The 18,451-nt window shown below is 40.4% G+C and overlaps 1 protein-coding gene across 3 annotated transcripts; it reads right to left on the bottom strand.

Annotated features, from left to right (window-relative positions):
• Positions 1–8,741: 8,741 nt before the first annotated feature.
• Positions 8,742–14,051, bottom strand: LOC129860288 (membrane-spanning 4-domains subfamily A member 15-like). 3 transcript variants are annotated; one of them, XM_055930630.1, is made up of 7 exons: positions 13,966–14,051; positions 12,287–12,412; positions 11,915–12,025; positions 11,661–11,717; positions 9,705–9,881; positions 9,344–9,457; positions 8,742–8,908 (listed from the first exon to the last, which is right to left on the bottom strand). In XM_055930630.1, exons 2-7 carry the CDS (start codon positions 12,410–12,412, stop codon positions 8,870–8,872), a joined length of 624 nt encoding a protein of 207 aa, XP_055786605.1. In that variant the 5' UTR covers positions 13,966–14,051; the 3' UTR covers positions 8,742–8,869. The 3 variants fall into 3 exon arrangements, with proteins under 3 accessions (XP_055786605.1, XP_055786597.1, XP_055786590.1); XM_055930622.1 differs by lacking the exon at positions 13,966–14,051 and adding an exon at positions 13,273–13,367; XM_055930615.1 differs by lacking the exon at positions 13,966–14,051 and adding an exon at positions 13,024–13,108.
• Between the last annotated feature and the right edge of the window lie 4,400 nt (positions 14,052–18,451).

Raw genomic sequence — 18,451 nt, 5'->3', positions numbered from 1 at the left:
CAAATTTGGTCAGAGAGCGACACCTTCATGGCACGCCGATGACACGTCAAATAAGCACCAATCGGGGTCAAACAAAGCTAGCGAGATAGCCAATGAGCTGGGCTTTACGGGAGTATCCAGAAACCCTGTATCTGTTGCAAAATGTAGCGGCTAACCTTGTGCGACAGTTATGAAAACTGTCTGTTTTGCAAATTTTTAAAACATTTTTATTTTTTTATTTAACCTTTATTTAACCAGGAAGGCAAGTTGAGAACAAATTCTCATTTACAATTGCGACCTGGCCAAGATAAAGCAAAGCAGTTCGACACATACAACAACACAGAGTTACACATGGAGTAAAACAAACATACAGTCAATAATACAGTAGAAAAATAAGTCTATATACAATGTGAGCAAATGAGGTGAGATAAGGGAGGTAAAGGCAAAAAAAAGACCATGGTGGCGAAGTAAATACAATATAGCAAGTAAAACACTGGAATGGTAGATTTGCAGTGGAAGAATGTGCAAAGTAGAAATATAAATAATGGGGTGCATAGGAGCAAAATAAATAAATACAGTAGGGGAAGTGGTAGTTGTTTGGGCTAAATTATAGATGGGCTATGTACAGGTGCAGTAATCTGTGAGCTGCTCTGACAGCTGGTGCTTAAAGCTAGTTAGGGAGATAAGTGTTTCCAGTTTTACAGATTTTTGTAGTTCGTTCCAGTCATTGGCAGCAGAGAACTGGAAGGAGAGGCGGCCAAAGGAGGAATTTGTTTGGGGGTGACCAGTGAGATATACCTGCTGGACCGTATGCTACAGGTGGGTGCTGCTATGGTCACCAGCAAGCTGAGATAAGGGGGGACTTTACCTAGCAGGGTCTTGTAGATGACCTGGAGCCAGTGGGTTTGGCGACGATTATGAAGCGAGGGCCAGCCAACGAGAGGCCACAGGTCGCAGTGGTGGGTAGTATATGGGGCTTTGGTGACAAAACGGATGGCACTGTGATAGACTGCATCCAATTTATTGAGTAGGGTATTGGAGGCTATTTTGTAAATGACATCGCCGAAGTCGAGGATCGGTAGGATGGTATGTTCGGTAGGATGGTAGGATCGGTAGGAGGGTATGTTTGGCAGCATGAGTGAAGGATGCTTTGTTGCGACTTTGGATTGGAGATGTTTGATGTGAGTCTGGAAGGAGAGTTTACAGTCTAACCAGACACCTAGGTATTTGTAGTTGTCCACATATTCTAAGTCAGAACCTTCCGGAGTAGTGATGCTGGACGGTCGGGCAGGTGCAGGCAGCAATTGGTTGAATAGCATGCATTTAGTTTTACTTGTATTTAAGAGCAGTTGGAGGCCACGGAAGGAGAGTTGTATGGCATTGAAGCTCGTCTGGAGGGTTGTTAACACAGTGTCCAAAGAAGGGCCAGAAGTATACAGAATGGTGTTGTCTGCGTAGAGGTGGATCAGAGACCCAAGAATTGAACCCTGTGGCACCCCCATAGAGACTGCCAGAGGCCCGGACAACAGGCCCTCCGATTTGACACACTGAACTCTATCAGAGAAGTAGTTGGTGAACCAGGCGAGGCAATCATTTGAGAAACCAAGGCTGTTGAGTCTGCCAATAAGAATGTGGTGATTGACAGAGTCAAAAGCCTTGGCCAGGTCAATGAATACGGCTGCACAGTATTGTTTCTTATCGATGGCGGTTAAGATATCGTTTAGGACCTTGAGCGTGGCTGAGGTGCACTCATGACCAGCTCTGAAACCATATTTCATAGCGGAGAAGGTGCGGTGGGATTCGAAATGGTCTGTAATCTGTTTGTTGACTTGGCTTTCGAAGAGCTTAGAAAGGCAGGGTAGGATAGATATAGGTCTGTAGCAGTTTGGGTCAAGAGTTTCCCCCCCTTTGAAGAGGGGGATGACTGCAGCTGCTTTACAATCTTTGGGAATCTCAGACGACACGAAAGAGAGGTTGAACAGGCTAGTAATAGGGGTTGCAACAATTTCGGCAGATAGTTTTAGAAAGAAAGGGTCCAGATTGTCTAGCCTGGCTGATTTGTAGGGGTCCAGATTTTTCAGCTCTTTCAGAACATCAGCTGACTGGATTTAGAAGAAGGAGAAATGGGGAAGGCTTGTGCGAGTTGCTGTGGTGGGTGCAGTGCTGTTGACCGGGGTAGGGGTAGCCAGGTGGAAAGCATGGCCAGCCGTAGAAAAATGCTTATTGAAATTCCCAATTATAGTGGATTTATCGGTGGTGACAGAGTTTCCTATCCTCAGTGCAGTGGGTAGCTGGGAGGAGGTTTTCTTATTCTCCATGGACTTTACAGTGTCCCAGAACTTTTTTGAGTTTGTGTTGCAGGAAGCAAATTTCTGCTTGAAAAAGCTAGCCTTAGCTTTTCTAACTGCCTGTGTATATTGGTTTCTAACTTCCCTGAAAAGTTGCATATCACGGGGGCTGTTCGATGCTAATGCAGAACGTCATAGGATGTTTTTGTGTTGGTTAAGGGCAGTCAGGTCTGGAGAGAACCAAGGGCTATATCTGTTCCCGGTTCTACATTTCTTGAATGGGGCATGCTTATTTAAGATGGTGAGGAAGGCATTTAAAAAAAAAAATAACCAGGCATCCTCAGGATACCCGGGCCAGGTCGTTTAGAAAGGCCTGCTCGCTGAAGTGTTTCAGGGAGCGTTTGACAGTGATGAGTGGAGGAACTTATAATATGGCTGCTACTACTGGAAAAACTAAATCAAAGTCCAAGTATACAGATTTGACGATATTCTTGCAGAAAAATGTAATATGAATGAATCCTTCACGATTTGCCTAAATGTACCTGGGTGACTTCACACTAAATGTCATGTAGTTCGCTCATACTGCAAGTTATCCGTCTGAAACTATGCATATACTGTACACTGCTGCCATCTTGTGGACACCATCGAAATTAGAGTGATGGCTAGAATTAGGACTGTTCTGTTGCATTTCAAAGATGGTGGTAGAAAAAAGTTATTTATTATTATTATTTTTTGTTGTATTTTCTTCTACCAGATCTATTGTGTTATATTCTCCTACATTCAATTCACATTTCCACAAACTTCAAAGTGTTTCCTTTCAAATGGTACCAAGAATATGCATATTCTTGCTTCAGGGCCTGAGCTACAGGCAGTTAGATTTGGATATGTCATTTTAGGCACATTTTTTTTTTTTAAGGGGGCTATCCCTAAGAAGTTGTTAAATCTTTGGGGCACCTGACCAAATTCACATAGACTTTTGAGCTATAGATCTCTCATTCCCATTGAAATTAAGTCTAAGAAGCGTAGATTTGTTCTATGTGTGTGATTTCTTTGCTTTCTGTTCTTCAGTTTCGTTTTTGCATCTTATACTTTCAGTTTTGTACACCAGCTTCAAACAGCTGAAAATACAATATTTTTGGTTATAGAAAATATATTTTGTACACACAATGTATGTCATTGGTTGCAACTGATACTAGAGGTTGGCAGCAACCCTCCAGTTGACAGTTTACTCACTGACTTAAGATTCGAACTGGCAATCCTGGGACTGCTGACCAACCTCTAGCCTACCTGGCGTCCACACCAGACAAACACAATGATATTCTGTGCCGATGGGGTGTGGTATATGGTCAATATACCATGGCTAAGGGCTGTTCTTACGCACAATGCAATGCTTGGTGTCTGGATACAGCCCCTAGCTGTGGTATATTGGCCATATACCACAAACTTCAGAGGTACCTTATTGCTATTATAAACTGGTTACCAATGTAATTAGAGCAGTAAAATAAATGTTTTGTCATACCCGTGGTATACTGTCTGATATATCATGGCTGTCAGCCAATCAGCATTTGCGTGCTCGTCTCAACCTTTGTTTTTTTTTAAACATGACATAACAATTTTTTTACATTAACCTAATAAAAACAGTTCTGTAAGAATGAGGTTTGTGCAGTAGGCCTAATACATTATCACAGCATATTGGCTATATACCTTGCCTACCAATATTGTATTCTCAGACCATATTATCTTTCAAAACTCAAGCTTTGACAACAAAATAGATCAGTTCGTGTATCACTTGCAAAGCATAGCTCAGCATAAATTGAAATAATTTGCTTTTTATTTTACTGGACTGATGGTTAAGGTGCTTTCAAGACAAATGGGAACTTGGAATAGAAACAAGACTGAATCATGAGTTAAGAAAATATTTTCCAAATAAACTAAAGTAAAAAAGAATGACAAATTTACATAATAAAATAACAATAATGAGGCGGTACCCTGTGTATATAACCTCGTTATTATTATTTTATTGTGTTACTTTATTTTTTACTTTAGTTTATTTGGTAAATACTTTCTTAACTCCTTCTTGAACTGAACTGTTGGTTAAGGGCTTGTAAGTAAGCATTCCTCGGTAAGGAATACCTGTTGTATTCGGCGCGTTACAAATAAAGTTTGATTTGAAGTCAGTGATCTTCAGGTCGGAAAGTCGGGGCTCTAGAAAGATGCTTGAGTTTCCTTTCCTATTTTTCCCAGTCGTCTTGAAAACACTGAAGTCGGAAGTCTGAGATTTCCGAGTTCCCAGTTGTTTTGAACACGGCATTAGTCTCAGCGGAGGGAGAGAGAGAGAGAGAGACAGTAAATAGGGCCCTGACAGTACATCTCAGTAAGACAAAAAAATTGTGTTCCAAAAAGTGTCCAGTTGCCAGGACCACAAATACAAATTCCATCTAGACATACATACCTCAGCCTAAACATAAGCACCACAGGTAACTTCCATAAAGCTGTGAACGAGCTGAGAGACAAGGCAAGAAAGGCCTTCTATGTCATCAAAAGGAACAGAAAATTTGACACCAATTAGGATCTGGCTAACAATACTTGAATCAGTTATAGAACACATTGCCCTTTACGGTTGTGAGGTCTGGGCGCAATTGTGCGCCGCCCCATGGGACTCCCGATCACATCCGGTTGTGATACAGCCTCAGGATTGAACTAGGGTCTGTAGTGATGCCTCTAGCACTGCCTTAGACCGCTGCGCCAGTAGGGAGCCCATATTGTATATATACAGTTGAAGTCGGAAGTTTACATACACCTTAGCCAAATACATTTAAACTCAGTTTTTCACAATTCCTGACACTTAATCCTTGTAAAAAAATCCCTGTCTTAGGTCAGTTAGGATCACCACTTTATTTTAAGAATGTGAAATGTGAGAATAATAGTAGAGAGAATGATTTATTTCAGCTTTTATTTATTTCATCACATTCCCATTGGGTCAGAAGTTTACAAACACTCAACTAGTATTTGGTAGCATTGCCTTTAAATAGTTTAACTTGGGTTAAACATTTTGGGTAGCCTTCCACAAGCTTCCCACAATAAGTTGGGTGAATTTTGGCCCATTCCTCCTGACAGAGCTGGTGTAACTGAGTCAGGTTTGTAGGCCTCCTTGCTCGCACACGATTTTTCAGTTCTGCCAACCAAATTTCTATAGAATTGAGGTCAGGGCTTTGTGATGGCCACTCCAATACCTTGACTTAGTTGTCCTTAAGCCATTTTGCCACAACTTTGGAAGTATGCTTGGGGTCATTGTCCATTTGGAAGACCCATTTGCAGCCAAGCTTTAACTTCCTGACCGATGTTTTGAGATGTTGCTTCAATATATCTACATAATTTACCTACCTCATGATGCCATCTATTTTGTGAAGTGCACCACTCTTTCCTGCAGCATGATGCTGCCAGCCCCGTGCTTCAAGGTTGGGATGGTGTTCTGTGGCTTACAAGCCTCCCCACTTTTCATCCAAACATAACGATGGTCACTATGGCCAAACATTTCTATTTTTGATTCATCAGACCAGGGGACATTTCTCCAAAAAGTACAATCTTTATCCCCATGTGCAGTTGCAAACCGTAGTCTGGCTTTTTTATGGCGGTTTTGGAGCAGTGGCCTTTCAGGTTATGTCGATATAGGACTCGTTTTACTGTGGATATAGATACTTTTGTACCTGTTTCCTCCAGCATCTTCACATGGTCTGGTGCTGTTGTTCTGTGATTGATTTGGACTTTTCGCACCAAAGTACGTTCATCCCTAGGAGACAGAACACGTCTCCTTTCTGAGCGATATGATGGCTGCGTGGTCCCATGGTGTTTATACTTGCGTGCTATTGTTTGTACAGATGAACGTGGTACCTTCAGGCTTTTGGAAATTGCTCCCAAGGATGAAACAGACTTTTCCAAGGCCTTGGCTGATTTCTTTTGATTTTCCCATGATGTCAAGCAAAGAGGCACTGAGTTTGAAGGTAGGCCTTGAAATACATCCACAGGTACACCTCCAATTGACTCAAATGATCTCAATTAGCAGAAGCTTCTAAAGCCATGACATCATTTTCTGGAATTTTCCAAGCTGTTTAAATCCACAGTCAGCTCAGTGTATGTAAACTTCTGACCCACTGGAATTGTGATACAGTGAATTATAAGTTAAATAATCTGTCTGTAAACAATTGTTGGAAAAATTACTTGTGTCATGCACAAAGTAGATGTCCTAACCGACTTGCCAAAACTATAGTTTGTTAACAAGGAATTTGTGGAGTGGTTGAAAAACGAGTTTAATGACTCCAACCTAAGTGTATGTAAACTTTGCTCTTGCTGCTGGTGATTCTCTGATCCACCTCTATGCAGACAACACCGTTCTGTATACTTCTGGCCCTTCTTTAGACACTGTTAACTAACCTTCAGACGAGCTTCAATGCCATACAACTCTCCTTCCATGGCCTCCAACTGCTCTTAAATGCAAGTAAATCTAAATGCATGCTCTTCAACCGATCGCTGCCCCCACCTGCCCGCCCGTCCATCATCACTACTCTGGACGGTTCTGACTTAGAATATGTGGACAATTACAAATACCTAGGTGTCTGGTTAGACTGTAAACTCTCCTTCCAGACTCACATTCAGCATCTCCAATCCAAAATTAAATCTAGAATCGGCTTCCTATTTCGCAACAAAGCATCCTTCACTCATGCTGCCAAACATACCCTCGTAAAACTGACTATCCTACCGATCCTTGACCTCTGCGATGTCATTTACAAAATAGCCTCCAACACTCTATTCAGCAAATTGGATGCAATCTATCACAGTGCCATCCGTTTTGTCACCAAAGCCCCATATACTACCCACCACTGCGACCTGTATGCTCTCATTGGCTGGCCCTCGCTTCATACTCGTCGCCAAACCCACTGGCTCCAGGTCATCTATAAGTCTTTGCTAGGTAAAGCCCCGCCTCATCTCAGCTCACTGGTCACCATAGCAGCACCCAAGGTGAGCACTTGTTTAACTACAACCAGTAAGCAAGTCGGAAATGTCAGAGTTCCGACTTGCACACGAAAAACTAGGAAAAGAGACCATTAATCTTAGACTTGAGACCACACAGCCGTGTTGGGATGTTAATTGTATTTTATAAATGCAAAACCAAATCGACCTGTTGTGTGCATGAAACTCAAAATCAGTTCTACAGGTTTGAAAAAGTGTTTATTGTTGCACAGAAGCCCTCTAGAATCATTGAAAAATGTTTTAAATTGTCATAATATTTGCAATTGTCTAGCTAGCCTACAGATCTCTTCACATATATTGAACAAAAGACTCCACACTCTAAAGAGTTAGATTAAAACAAGTAATTAAAACACTCTGTAACCTAGATGAAAGCTGTGGGGCACATGCTGTGGTCGTGCTGAGGAAACAATTTTTTCAGAGAATAGAGCTAAAAATTTGTGACTGTGTGATTCCACAAAATCTGAAACCGGGGAAACTCTATCTGGCCCACAAAATGTCCTGGCAGTTTATAGTCCCGTCCAGGCTTCTCTTTTCCATAGTAAAGGTGCACTGTTAGACTTGCAGTTTCCATTCCCTCCCACTGAAATTATGGGGTCTCTGTTGGTATTGATCTACATTGGGGCACTACGCCCACCGATCAGGATGAATCTCTTCTCTCTGCTGCAGCTGCTACTTATTTGCAAATGGAGGAACTAAAGCAGACTTTATTAAGGAGCCAACTGGACACATCATCTAAGTCAGACTGCTCTGTTGCAGGTAAATAATCCTTCTGTTAATTATTTCAATCGTATAAGAATAAAACACTTTTGGTAATATAGTCTGTGCTAACAGCCATTTGATGAAAAGGAAATGCTTTCAGATGTTCTCTCTCACTAAAACAATTTGGGAAAGCACTTTTTGGCATTAGTCTATTGTGCAATGTCGTTTGATGAAGTGAAGACGACTCAGATTTGTATGATATATTAATAGATTGTCTGAAAATGAACCATGCATCATTAAGATGGATTTCTCTTCAACTCTAATTCAAGTGGTCTTATACTGTACAAGTGACCATCTTTGTAAATCGCATATCTAAAGTAGGCAATGAGGCATCATAAATTGTGTGTAGAGTGACGTGACCTCCTTTGTAGAAACATAAAAGCAGTGAAAGAGAGTTCTCTGGCTCTTGTTTCTGGCATAAGAGAAAGGCAATGATATTTTGGACCATCAAGATGAGCAAAACAAATGTCTAGTGGACATTTGTATGCACTTAACTGAGTGCTTTACTCATACTTGAGCAAAAGGTGATTTTTCAATAATGAGTAAACAAGCCGACAGTGTTCTATGAAATGATAATGCTGTGAGTGGCATACAATGATCATGTTAATTGTCTATTGTATTACATGGATGTGTTATTTTATTTTATTACATTTATTTCAAAGTAGAAATGAAAAGTGTATACAAAGACAATTTCTATATGTGGATTTAATGAAATGTTCTACACATTGAATACATTTATTTTATATCAATAAATCCAAGTTTTCTATCCATCCTTCATGGCAGAGACAGTCATAAAATGCTTGCTTTTTCTTCATTCAGTCTGCTGATGGTAGATTGTTCATTACAACAATTGCCTGTAAAGAAGAAAAAGGACCGAGTTTATCTTAGATATTCACCTTGCAAGACAAAAACAAAAAAAACATTATGTACACTCTATACAGTACAAACATACCACAGGAGGTTGGTGGAACCTTAATTGGGGAGGACAGGCTTGGGGTAATGGCTGGAGCGGTTGAGTGGAATGGTATCAAACACATGGTTTCTGTGTTTGATGCCATTCCAATTGCTCTGTTCCAGCCATTATTATGAGTCGTACTCCCCTCACCAGCCTTCACTGAAACATACACTGTAATAACATAATTTACAGATAAGATTATGTCAGATTCTTTAGGGCACTTAAAAATCTAAATGTATTTGATTAATTGCACTGGCATACTTACCACAGTCTACAAGCCCCAGGCTAGGATAAATATGAGGTTATAAAGTATATCACTGCCACAGTACTTTACCTGTGTCTTACTGGACCGCAAGGCAGCCCTGGCAAATGCTGTCATCATTATTAGGAACACCATTCCCACTAAGCTCTGATACATGAATACAGCCTCAAGGCTGAGCAACTGGCCCTGTCAGGAGAAAGCAAAATTAAGGGTTTCTTTATTTAGAAAGAATGAGAAAGTTTACAGTTTAAAGCTGTGTTATAAGATGTTTATCCTTTCTTTATTCCATTTACTGGATGGGATTTTAAAGAGATTGTCACAAACCAAATACCCAAGAGAAGAGTGCCAATAATAATTTTTCCACATAGCAGTGATCCAGTTTCACAACAACAACAGCAACAACAACAAAAACAACAACAACAACAACATTTACCATATGATGTTTACGCCAGGGGACATCAACTCTGGTAGAGTTTGTGATGTCATCATAGTAGGAATTATAATAGTGGTAATGGTAATACTGCATGCTCAGGATGCCTTTAAGGAATTCAAAGAAAGCCACTGTGACCCCCAATATAGAGATGATGCTAAGGGCCAGGCTTGCTGTCACCTGGAGGGTGAGAACAAAGAAAATGGTGAAAAAACAGCAAGCACTTTGTGACAAAGCCTCTTTCAAGGCACGCATCGGAGTAGGATTCTATTGCATTGACAAGCCATACTCTACACAGACCTGCGTAGCATAATCGATCAGAGCTGCAGTAGGCCTATATGCAAATAGACCATTGCATGGAGCATGGAGGAGGAGGTGTGATAGTGTGGGGGTGCTTTGCTGGTGACACTGTCAGTGATTTATTTAGAAATCAAGGCACACTTAACCAGCATTGCTACCACAGCATTCTGCAACGATACGATATCCTATCTGGGACTATCATTTGTTTTTCAGCAGGCCAATGACCCCAAACACCTCCAGACTGTGTAAGGGCTATTTGACCAAGAAGGAGAGTGATGGAGTGCTGCATCAGATGACCTGGCCTCCACAATCAACAGATGGTTTGGGATTAGTTGGACCGCAAACACCATAAGAAAGATGCCCAGGGTCCCTGCTCATCTGCGTGAATGTGCCTTAGGCATGCTGCAAGGAGGCATGAGGACTGCAGATGTGGCCAGGGTAATAAATTGCAATGTCCGTACTGTGAGACGCCTAAGAGAGCGCTACAGGGAGACAGGACGGACAGGGTTTGTGGCCATAGGCGACGTTGTTGCCGGTGATGTCTGGTGAGGACCTGACTTACAACAGGCCTACAAGCCCTCAGTCCAGCCTCTCTCAGCCTATTGCGGACAGTCTGAGCACTGATGGAGGGATTGTGCATTCCTGGTGTAACTCGAGCCGTTGTTGTTGCCATCCTGTACCTGTCCCGCAGGTGTGATGTTCGGATGTACTGATCCTGTACAGGTGTTGTTACACGTGGTCTGCCACTGCGAGGACGATCAGCTGTCCGTCCTGTCTCCCTGTAGCGCTGTCTTAGGCATCTCACAGTATGGACATTGCAATTAATTCCCCTGGCAACATCTGCAGTCCTCATGCCTCCTTGCAGCATGCCTAAGGCACATTCACACAGATGAGCAGGAACCCTGGGCATATTTATTATGGTGTTTTTCAGAGTCAGTAGAAAGGCCTTTTTAGTGTCCTACTTTTTCATAACTATGACCTTAATTGCCTACCGTCTGTAAGCTGTTAGTGTCTTAACGACCATTGCACAGGTGCATGTTCATTAATTGTTTATGGTTCATTGAACAAGCATGTGAAACAGTGTTTAAACCCTTTACAATGAAGATCTGCAAAGTTATTTGGATTTTTACTAATTATCTTTGAAAGACAGGGTCCTGAAAAGGGACGTTTCTTTTTTTGCTCAGGTTACATGATTCCATATGTGTTATTTCATAATTTTTATGTCTTCACTATTATCCTACAATGTAGAAAATATTCAAAATAAAGAAAAACCTTTGAATGAGTGGTGTGTCCAAACTTTTGACTGCTACTGTATATGTTTTTTTCCTCCTGAGCTTTCTTATATCGCCTACACATAGGACAGATACTTCAAAGCCTTATTCCTTATGATTTATTTTTTGACTGTCTTTTTTGCCATTTGTGAATGTGTTATTCAATGCGTTTCTCTGGGATTTGGTACTAAAGTTCGAATTCAATATTTTATAAAATCAGTATTTTATTTTTATATATATACCTAAAGGGGTCATAAAATTCTAACCAAACGTCTTATACTCAAGAGAATTACATTTCCTGCAGGAAAGCTATCCTGGAACAGGGTGATCAAATTAAGATCTTACATCTGTAATGCCTTTACACTGAATTCCAATTCATGTTACTCACCAATTGTTTTGAAGTATTCTTCTCTGTGAGCACGTATAACAGCCCACAGATGATAAACTGCAAAACAGTGGAGGGAGCGGGTTTATAAATTCAAAAACACAAACTGTCATGGGAGAAAGATATCATTGATTGGAAGATTTGAAAATGCGGGCTTAAGACTCGAAGTTATGTGTTACTGTAAGTTAGATGTTATGGTATGACATTTGGATTGTCAATATGATAGATTTATATAGACACACGCAAGAAATGCATACCAGGATTCCTAGCCAAAAAGAGGTGAAATTCTCCGCAGAGGACTCCAGTGGATCCATTCTCATGGGAATTGCCAAGATGAAGAGTGATGAGCCCATGAACAGCATTACAATCTAACCAACCAGACAGAGAAATTATATATTTACACATAACTGATGGGGTATCTGGGCATATAATTTTTTCATTATGAGTAACTGTAGACTGTTACCATGCTATTACCATGTTATTACCACTTTATTGTGTACTGTAATGTAAAGTGCTACCACTAAATTAACGGTAAATCCTCAAATTCAAAGTTTACATTTTTGTCTGCAATGATATCTTGGAGTATTTGTTAACAATGAATACATCAGTTCTCTGTTTTCCAGTCTCACCCCAATACTCTTCGGCTCCCCTCTTATGAAGCGGTGCAGGGGTTTACTACCTCCCACTGTGGCAGAATATGGCTCTCTTCCTCCCCCTGCTGGACTGATGTCAGACACCATGTTCACCGACATCATCTGTTGAAGGATACAGACCTGATAAGATCTATAGGCTTAACAACACAACACTAATAACACAGTAACACAATAACAACAATAACACCATGACAACACTGATAACACCATGACAGAGAAACAGAAGAGTGCCATAAACAGCAAGATCAGCTTTGATTAAAATAATTGAACCCGTGTGGTTTTATTTAAACTTTAAACTATGTGGGAACAGTATAAGAACAGTGGCAAAGCAAACCTCAGAGCAGCCAACATTGAAAATACTTTTGTAAAGGGCCAGAGCCAATCACAGGGGTCTAGAACTTGGTGAAAGTTCATAAATATGCTATGGTATGCATCACACAAAAACAATCTAGCAACAAATGAACCATTTGAAAAAACCCACTGAGCTCATCTTTTCTACGTGTGACAATCATCATAGGCCATACTGATAAGCCGATTATAATGTATAGCCAGTTTCTATATGCCTCATCAAACCAAGATAGCCTAACTTTTTAGTGTTTTGAAAAGAGTAAGGCTGAGATTAAGTACTAGGTCTGAATCTATAAATCAAAACGAACAAATGTCATAAATAATGTATTATACTGTATTTGTTTGAAGAGAACTGCAATATTCACCAAATAGTTCATCACCAACAAAAACAGCACTAGAATTGCATAGAGCACCACAGAACCTATGACATAATATGGTCGTCATGTTCAAATGGACTTTGACTACTTTTGGTGACATATGTAAAGATAAGGATGTCCGTTGTGTTGATAAGAGAACCTAACCTGTTACAAATGCACAAATAATTGAATTGTAGAATATTTAACAGATAGATACTGTACATGTATAGCATAGAAAGTGCTAAAATAGTTACAGACCTGGCTTGAAACAGAACAGAACCTTGTAGATGAACAAATATTACACAATGGAGGGAGATATTGACACGAGGGAGACGGGTGGGTGTGGGGGTGGTTGGGCGGGCGGGCAGATGATAGTGCCACAGAAATGTTTTTACAATGAATCTGTCCTGAATCATTAAAAGGAACTGAACACGTTTGAGAAAGGTAGAAAAAAGACAGAGCAGAGTAGAATGTTGCCAACATGCACTACAGGTTTATTTTGTTTTTTCATGTTGAATGTCCGTCAGTTGAACTTAGAGAAATGACATAGCTGGTTTTGTTCTGTAACCCCAGCTGTTTTGCAACATGAGAGATGAATAGAGAGAGAGACCATAGAGAGGAGCAGTGGGGTAGGGGAGAGGCGGTAGGGGGTTAACAGAAAGCTAAGGGAGTGGGAGGGAGAGAAAGAAAAAGTTTTACACAATGTCTACTTCTATTTGGCGGTGGTTGAGATTGTTACAGTATTTCAGAAGAATGAGGAGAGGGAGGAGAGGGGAGAAGGTGAAGGAGATGGATCATAAAGGGTATAAAGGAATGGCTTGAAGCAATGTCTGTGTGTAACATCCTATATATTCAGGATTCAGAAAATGCTCCATGCAGAGATGCTTTCTGAGCTACTGAACACGGGGAGAGATCAAGACATATAAGGATCAAGATAAAATTATAGCTTACCAAACTTTAGAGACCTGATCAGTTGACTAAATCAAGAGGTCATTAATCTGAACTTTTCAACAAACTTAAACTTTGGCCATTTCCTCATCACTGAAGCCCTCTTATCTGACGGCTCGTAAATACGCTTTTCTAGCAATGTACAAGTATCCTCGAATTTCATGATACCACCTCAGCCCACCTACCCACCCACTTCCAGACCAAGCTTCAACCCCTACCCCCCTCTTCCCCAAAACAGCTGTGGAGTAAATAATTATCTTTGCCCAACCTAGTGTAACATCTCTCTCTCTCCACACACACACACACACATAGAAAGTGGTCAAATAGTAAGAGCTGTCTCAGATGTTTGTTCTATCAGTGCTTCTGTAGGTTTATTGATTATCATTTGTCAAAGAATAAACAGAAATATCAGGTAACCATGCAACCAACATATCCAATTAAATGTTATTAATTTGCCAGTCTATTGCATTGAAAACAGTTGAGTATGAGTTAGGGTTGGGTTTGCTTGCTTGTTATGATAGTCAGTGTAATAGTGTGTCATATCAAAGTTCAAGTTGAATGGATGGCTGTGGTTTGCTGTAATAGTATCAGCTAAACCTGGCACATCGGCCAAGGGGTCATATTGCCCTCTCAAATTCTTCTGAGTGAACAGGGATATTTTGGGTTCCATACTAATGATCTGTGATACCCTAGTAAGTTTGTAAAGTGCGTCCCTGTATTTGTAACTCAGTTGAAAATCACAAAAACCTTTAAAAAGAATATACCTAAAGAGTCTAACTTGGATGAATAAATGTGAAATAAACTACATAAAATCTATTTATAAAAAAAGGAATGACTATAACTAACTATATTACAGTTTTTTCCAACTGCTTACACACGTTTTCAAAACGGTCTCCTTTTTTCAAAACTACACACAATTCCCAAAACTGCACACACAAAATGAAAAATGCCTCACATCTCCTTCAAAATGTAACACTGCATTCAAAATGCCATAAACACATGTCAGAATGAAGCATTTGCATCAAATGGCAAACACTGCTTTCATAATAGTACATTTTTGGATATACCATGTAAACACTGTTGTTCTAAATCTAAAGCTCTTTGGTCTTTCATAGGCTTATATCTACATTTCAATACAATGTTCTACAGTGAAAGTAATCTGCTGAGAGGGTTAACAAGTACCCTGTAAACACTAATGCAATGTAGAAACAGAAGATATTTATTAGGCCAAACATTACTGTTGTATACAGTAGCATACAACAAAACCATAAACACATGTAAACCAAAAGTATATTCTTTAGAATACAGTAAAGAACACAATTGTGTGTGTGGGTTCCCGGGGGGGCAGTCCAGGAATTGGTAGGGCAGTCACCAGTGCTAAGCTACGCTTCATCTCTTCACCGGCCTGGGTCTGGCCACAATACTTCGTCCACATCACAAGATACGTTTTCTCTTGCCAAACATCGAGGGAAGTATCTCCTAGCAGGGCGTATCCAACCTTGGACAGAGGCAACCTCTATGTCCCCACATGCGTCCTCCATTGCCTGGAGAAGCGGCATGCGGGCATAGGGTTGGCGATCATACACTTTCCAGCGCCAGGCTGAGAAGAATTCCTCTATGGGATTTAGAAAAGGTGAATATGGGGGTAGGTACAAAACTACAAATTGTGAATGGGTGGCAAACCAGTTTTGGACCAGAACAGCCCGGTGAAAACTAACATTGTCCCATAAAACCACAAATCTAGCAGGCTCCTGATCTGGATCAGGGACAAGCATTGTGTAAATTGCATCCAGAAAAGTGAGCATATGGCCAGTGTTGTACGGACCCAGTGTGGCATTGTGATGGAGGACCCCGTTTTGAGTGATGGCAGCACACATAGTTATATTACCCCCACGCTGTCCAGGGACATTGGTAATTGCCCTCTGTCCTATTACATTTCTTCCGCGGCGCCTGGTTTTGGTGAGGTTGAAGCCAACCTCATCCACATAAATAAATTAATGGCGAATTACATGGGCATCCAGCTCCAATACTCTCTGTAACAGACAAAACGATATACAGATGAGTAAATATGGTATGTCTGAAGTACTGGAAGTAGTGTTGCATACATACCTCTACAAAGTCATGTCGCATATTCTTGACTCTGTCAGAGTTTCTCTCAAATGGCACCTTGTAAAGTTGTTTCATCGTCACTCGGTGCCGTTGGAGGATGCGTTGTATGGTCGACAGGCTTACAGCATTGATGTTGTTAAATATGGTGTCATTATTCAAGATATGCTCTCTTATCTCTCGAATCCTAATTGCATTGTTGGCCAAAACCATATTTATAATTGCAGTCTCTTGTACATCTGTAAACAAGCGTCCTCGTCCTCCATGATGTCTTTGCCTTTCCACTCTGTACAGAATTCAAACACAGTATGTGTTCAGCATAGGAACTGTAAACACTGTACAAAAAAAGGTAGTACAGCATGATAACCAACCTCATTCATTCAATGCAGTGCAGTATATGGATGGCTTAGAGTTACAAATGTTTATGCAATACTATGCAGTCATACGTATTTTACAGTACATTACTGTAATGCAAAAATAGTCATTAGATAGTTGCATACCTGTTCTCATTTCTGAAGGTTCGAATTATGGACGCCACTGTAAATCGACTCAAGTTGGGCTGGACTCTCAGTCCAGCCTCTCTCATGGTCAAACCGTGGTTGATCACATGATCAACAAGTGTTGCCCTCTCATCAGAGATGGCTCTCCTTCCTTCTCTTCTTTGCCCTCGTCCTCTTCTTCCTCTACCTCTCCCTCCTACTCCTCTTGCTCTCTGTCCATTGTTGGCATCCATTGTTCAAAACAGGTAATCTGACCTTTGACCTATTTATAGGCCTATACTACAGTAAAGCAGTGATTGGTTAGTGATCACTTAAGCTATTAGTGTTTGCACATGTGAGGAGTGTGTGTGTGACCTGGTGAATAAGTGTAGCATTTTGATTGGTTGTGTTTGGAAAAGGAAAGCAAGTCACTTCCTGTTAGATTTTTGTGTTTCAGGTAGAGAATTGTGTGTAGTGTTTGAAAAAAGTGTTTTATGCAATTGACAACTGAGTCTAAGGCTGAGAATTAGCTTATGGTTTTGGATATTTGGTGTGTAGTTTTGCACTTTGAGTGAGAGGTTTCAAAAATCGTGTGACATGAAAAGATTTTGTGTGTAAGCAGTTGGAAAAAACTGTAACTATCCCTGAGGTTGAATGCTTAGCCTTGGCCAGTCAAGTATAGAAGAAAATCAACTTTGGCATGTCTGGGTGTAATGGATAAAGTCAATTCAGACATTTTGATTGCTCTAATAACTTAAATTGTTTTGTTAAATCAAAAAGGTCTTCACTTCCTCATGTCCTACATCCTTGGCAAGATTTTTATATATATATATTTTTATAATTGATTACTGTACACATTAACAAGGAAATAACCCCTCTGAACTCTCTCTTAAACCGTTGGAAAAACTTGGCTCCTCATGCAGTTATGCCCTGACCTTAGAGAGCTTTTATGTCTCTATTTTGGTTTGGTCAGGGTGTGATTTGGGTGGGCATTCTATGTTAATTTTTCTATGTGTTGTATTTCTTTGTTTTGGCCGGGTATGGTTCTCAATCAGGGACAGCTGTCTATCATTGTCTCTGATTGGGAACCATACTTAGGTAGCATTTTCCCACCTGTGTTTTGTGGGTAGTTGTTTTCTGTTTAGTGTTCTGCACCTGACAGGACTGTTTCGGTTTCGTTTCTCACTTTGTTTATTTTGTTCGAGTGTTTGTTGATTTAATAAATATCATGAACACTTACCACGCTGCGCTTTGGTCCGATCCTACTTCATGCAACGACGACCGTTACAGCAGTGGAGATTTGTATATCTTATTTTTGTACACATAGGCAACAAGTACAAAACGGAGGATTTACATATACTGAGGGATATTTCGAACAAATTCATAATTTGTAATCCAATAAAACCATAGTTAAAGAAGGCCTGAAAGAAAAATCACATCTAAAAGTGTTTAAGATTGTGTGAGTGGTGGATTTTCATCTATGAGGTCCTTCATCACCTTGCACTGAATCACTGTTCATTTATGCTCTGTAACAATATAACTAGAATATCAAACATATTCTCAAAACATTGTTGCTATGTAACTCATCTTGGTAAAGAAATTGCCCCACTGAAGACATGTAAATGTTTGAGGTGGTTCATTTTGTACATACAACATGTAAATCAACCTATCACATGTACACTATCATAAAGGCAAACAAAAAGACACCTCATAATGCCACATTTCTTGTTTCATTCATTTCCGTGAGCGATAATAAAAATGTTAAAGTGTCTTATGTATGATCCTTGTACCTCTTTATGGTTAATGAGCAGTAAACGAGGGAGGGGCGAGGCGTTGCAGACAGTGGTAGTTGATTAAAGTAAACGTACGCATATCAATACCTTAGTACCTCAGTAAATGGACTG

The sequence above is a fragment of the Salvelinus fontinalis genome, chromosome 1 (genome assembly GCF_029448725.1).
Source record: "Salvelinus fontinalis isolate EN_2023a chromosome 1, ASM2944872v1, whole genome shotgun sequence".
Lineage (NCBI taxonomy): Eukaryota > Metazoa > Chordata > Actinopteri > Salmoniformes > Salmonidae > Salvelinus > Salvelinus fontinalis.
The sequence above is the reverse complement of the archived record's forward strand: the minus strand, read 5'-3'. Positions and strand labels throughout refer to the sequence as shown.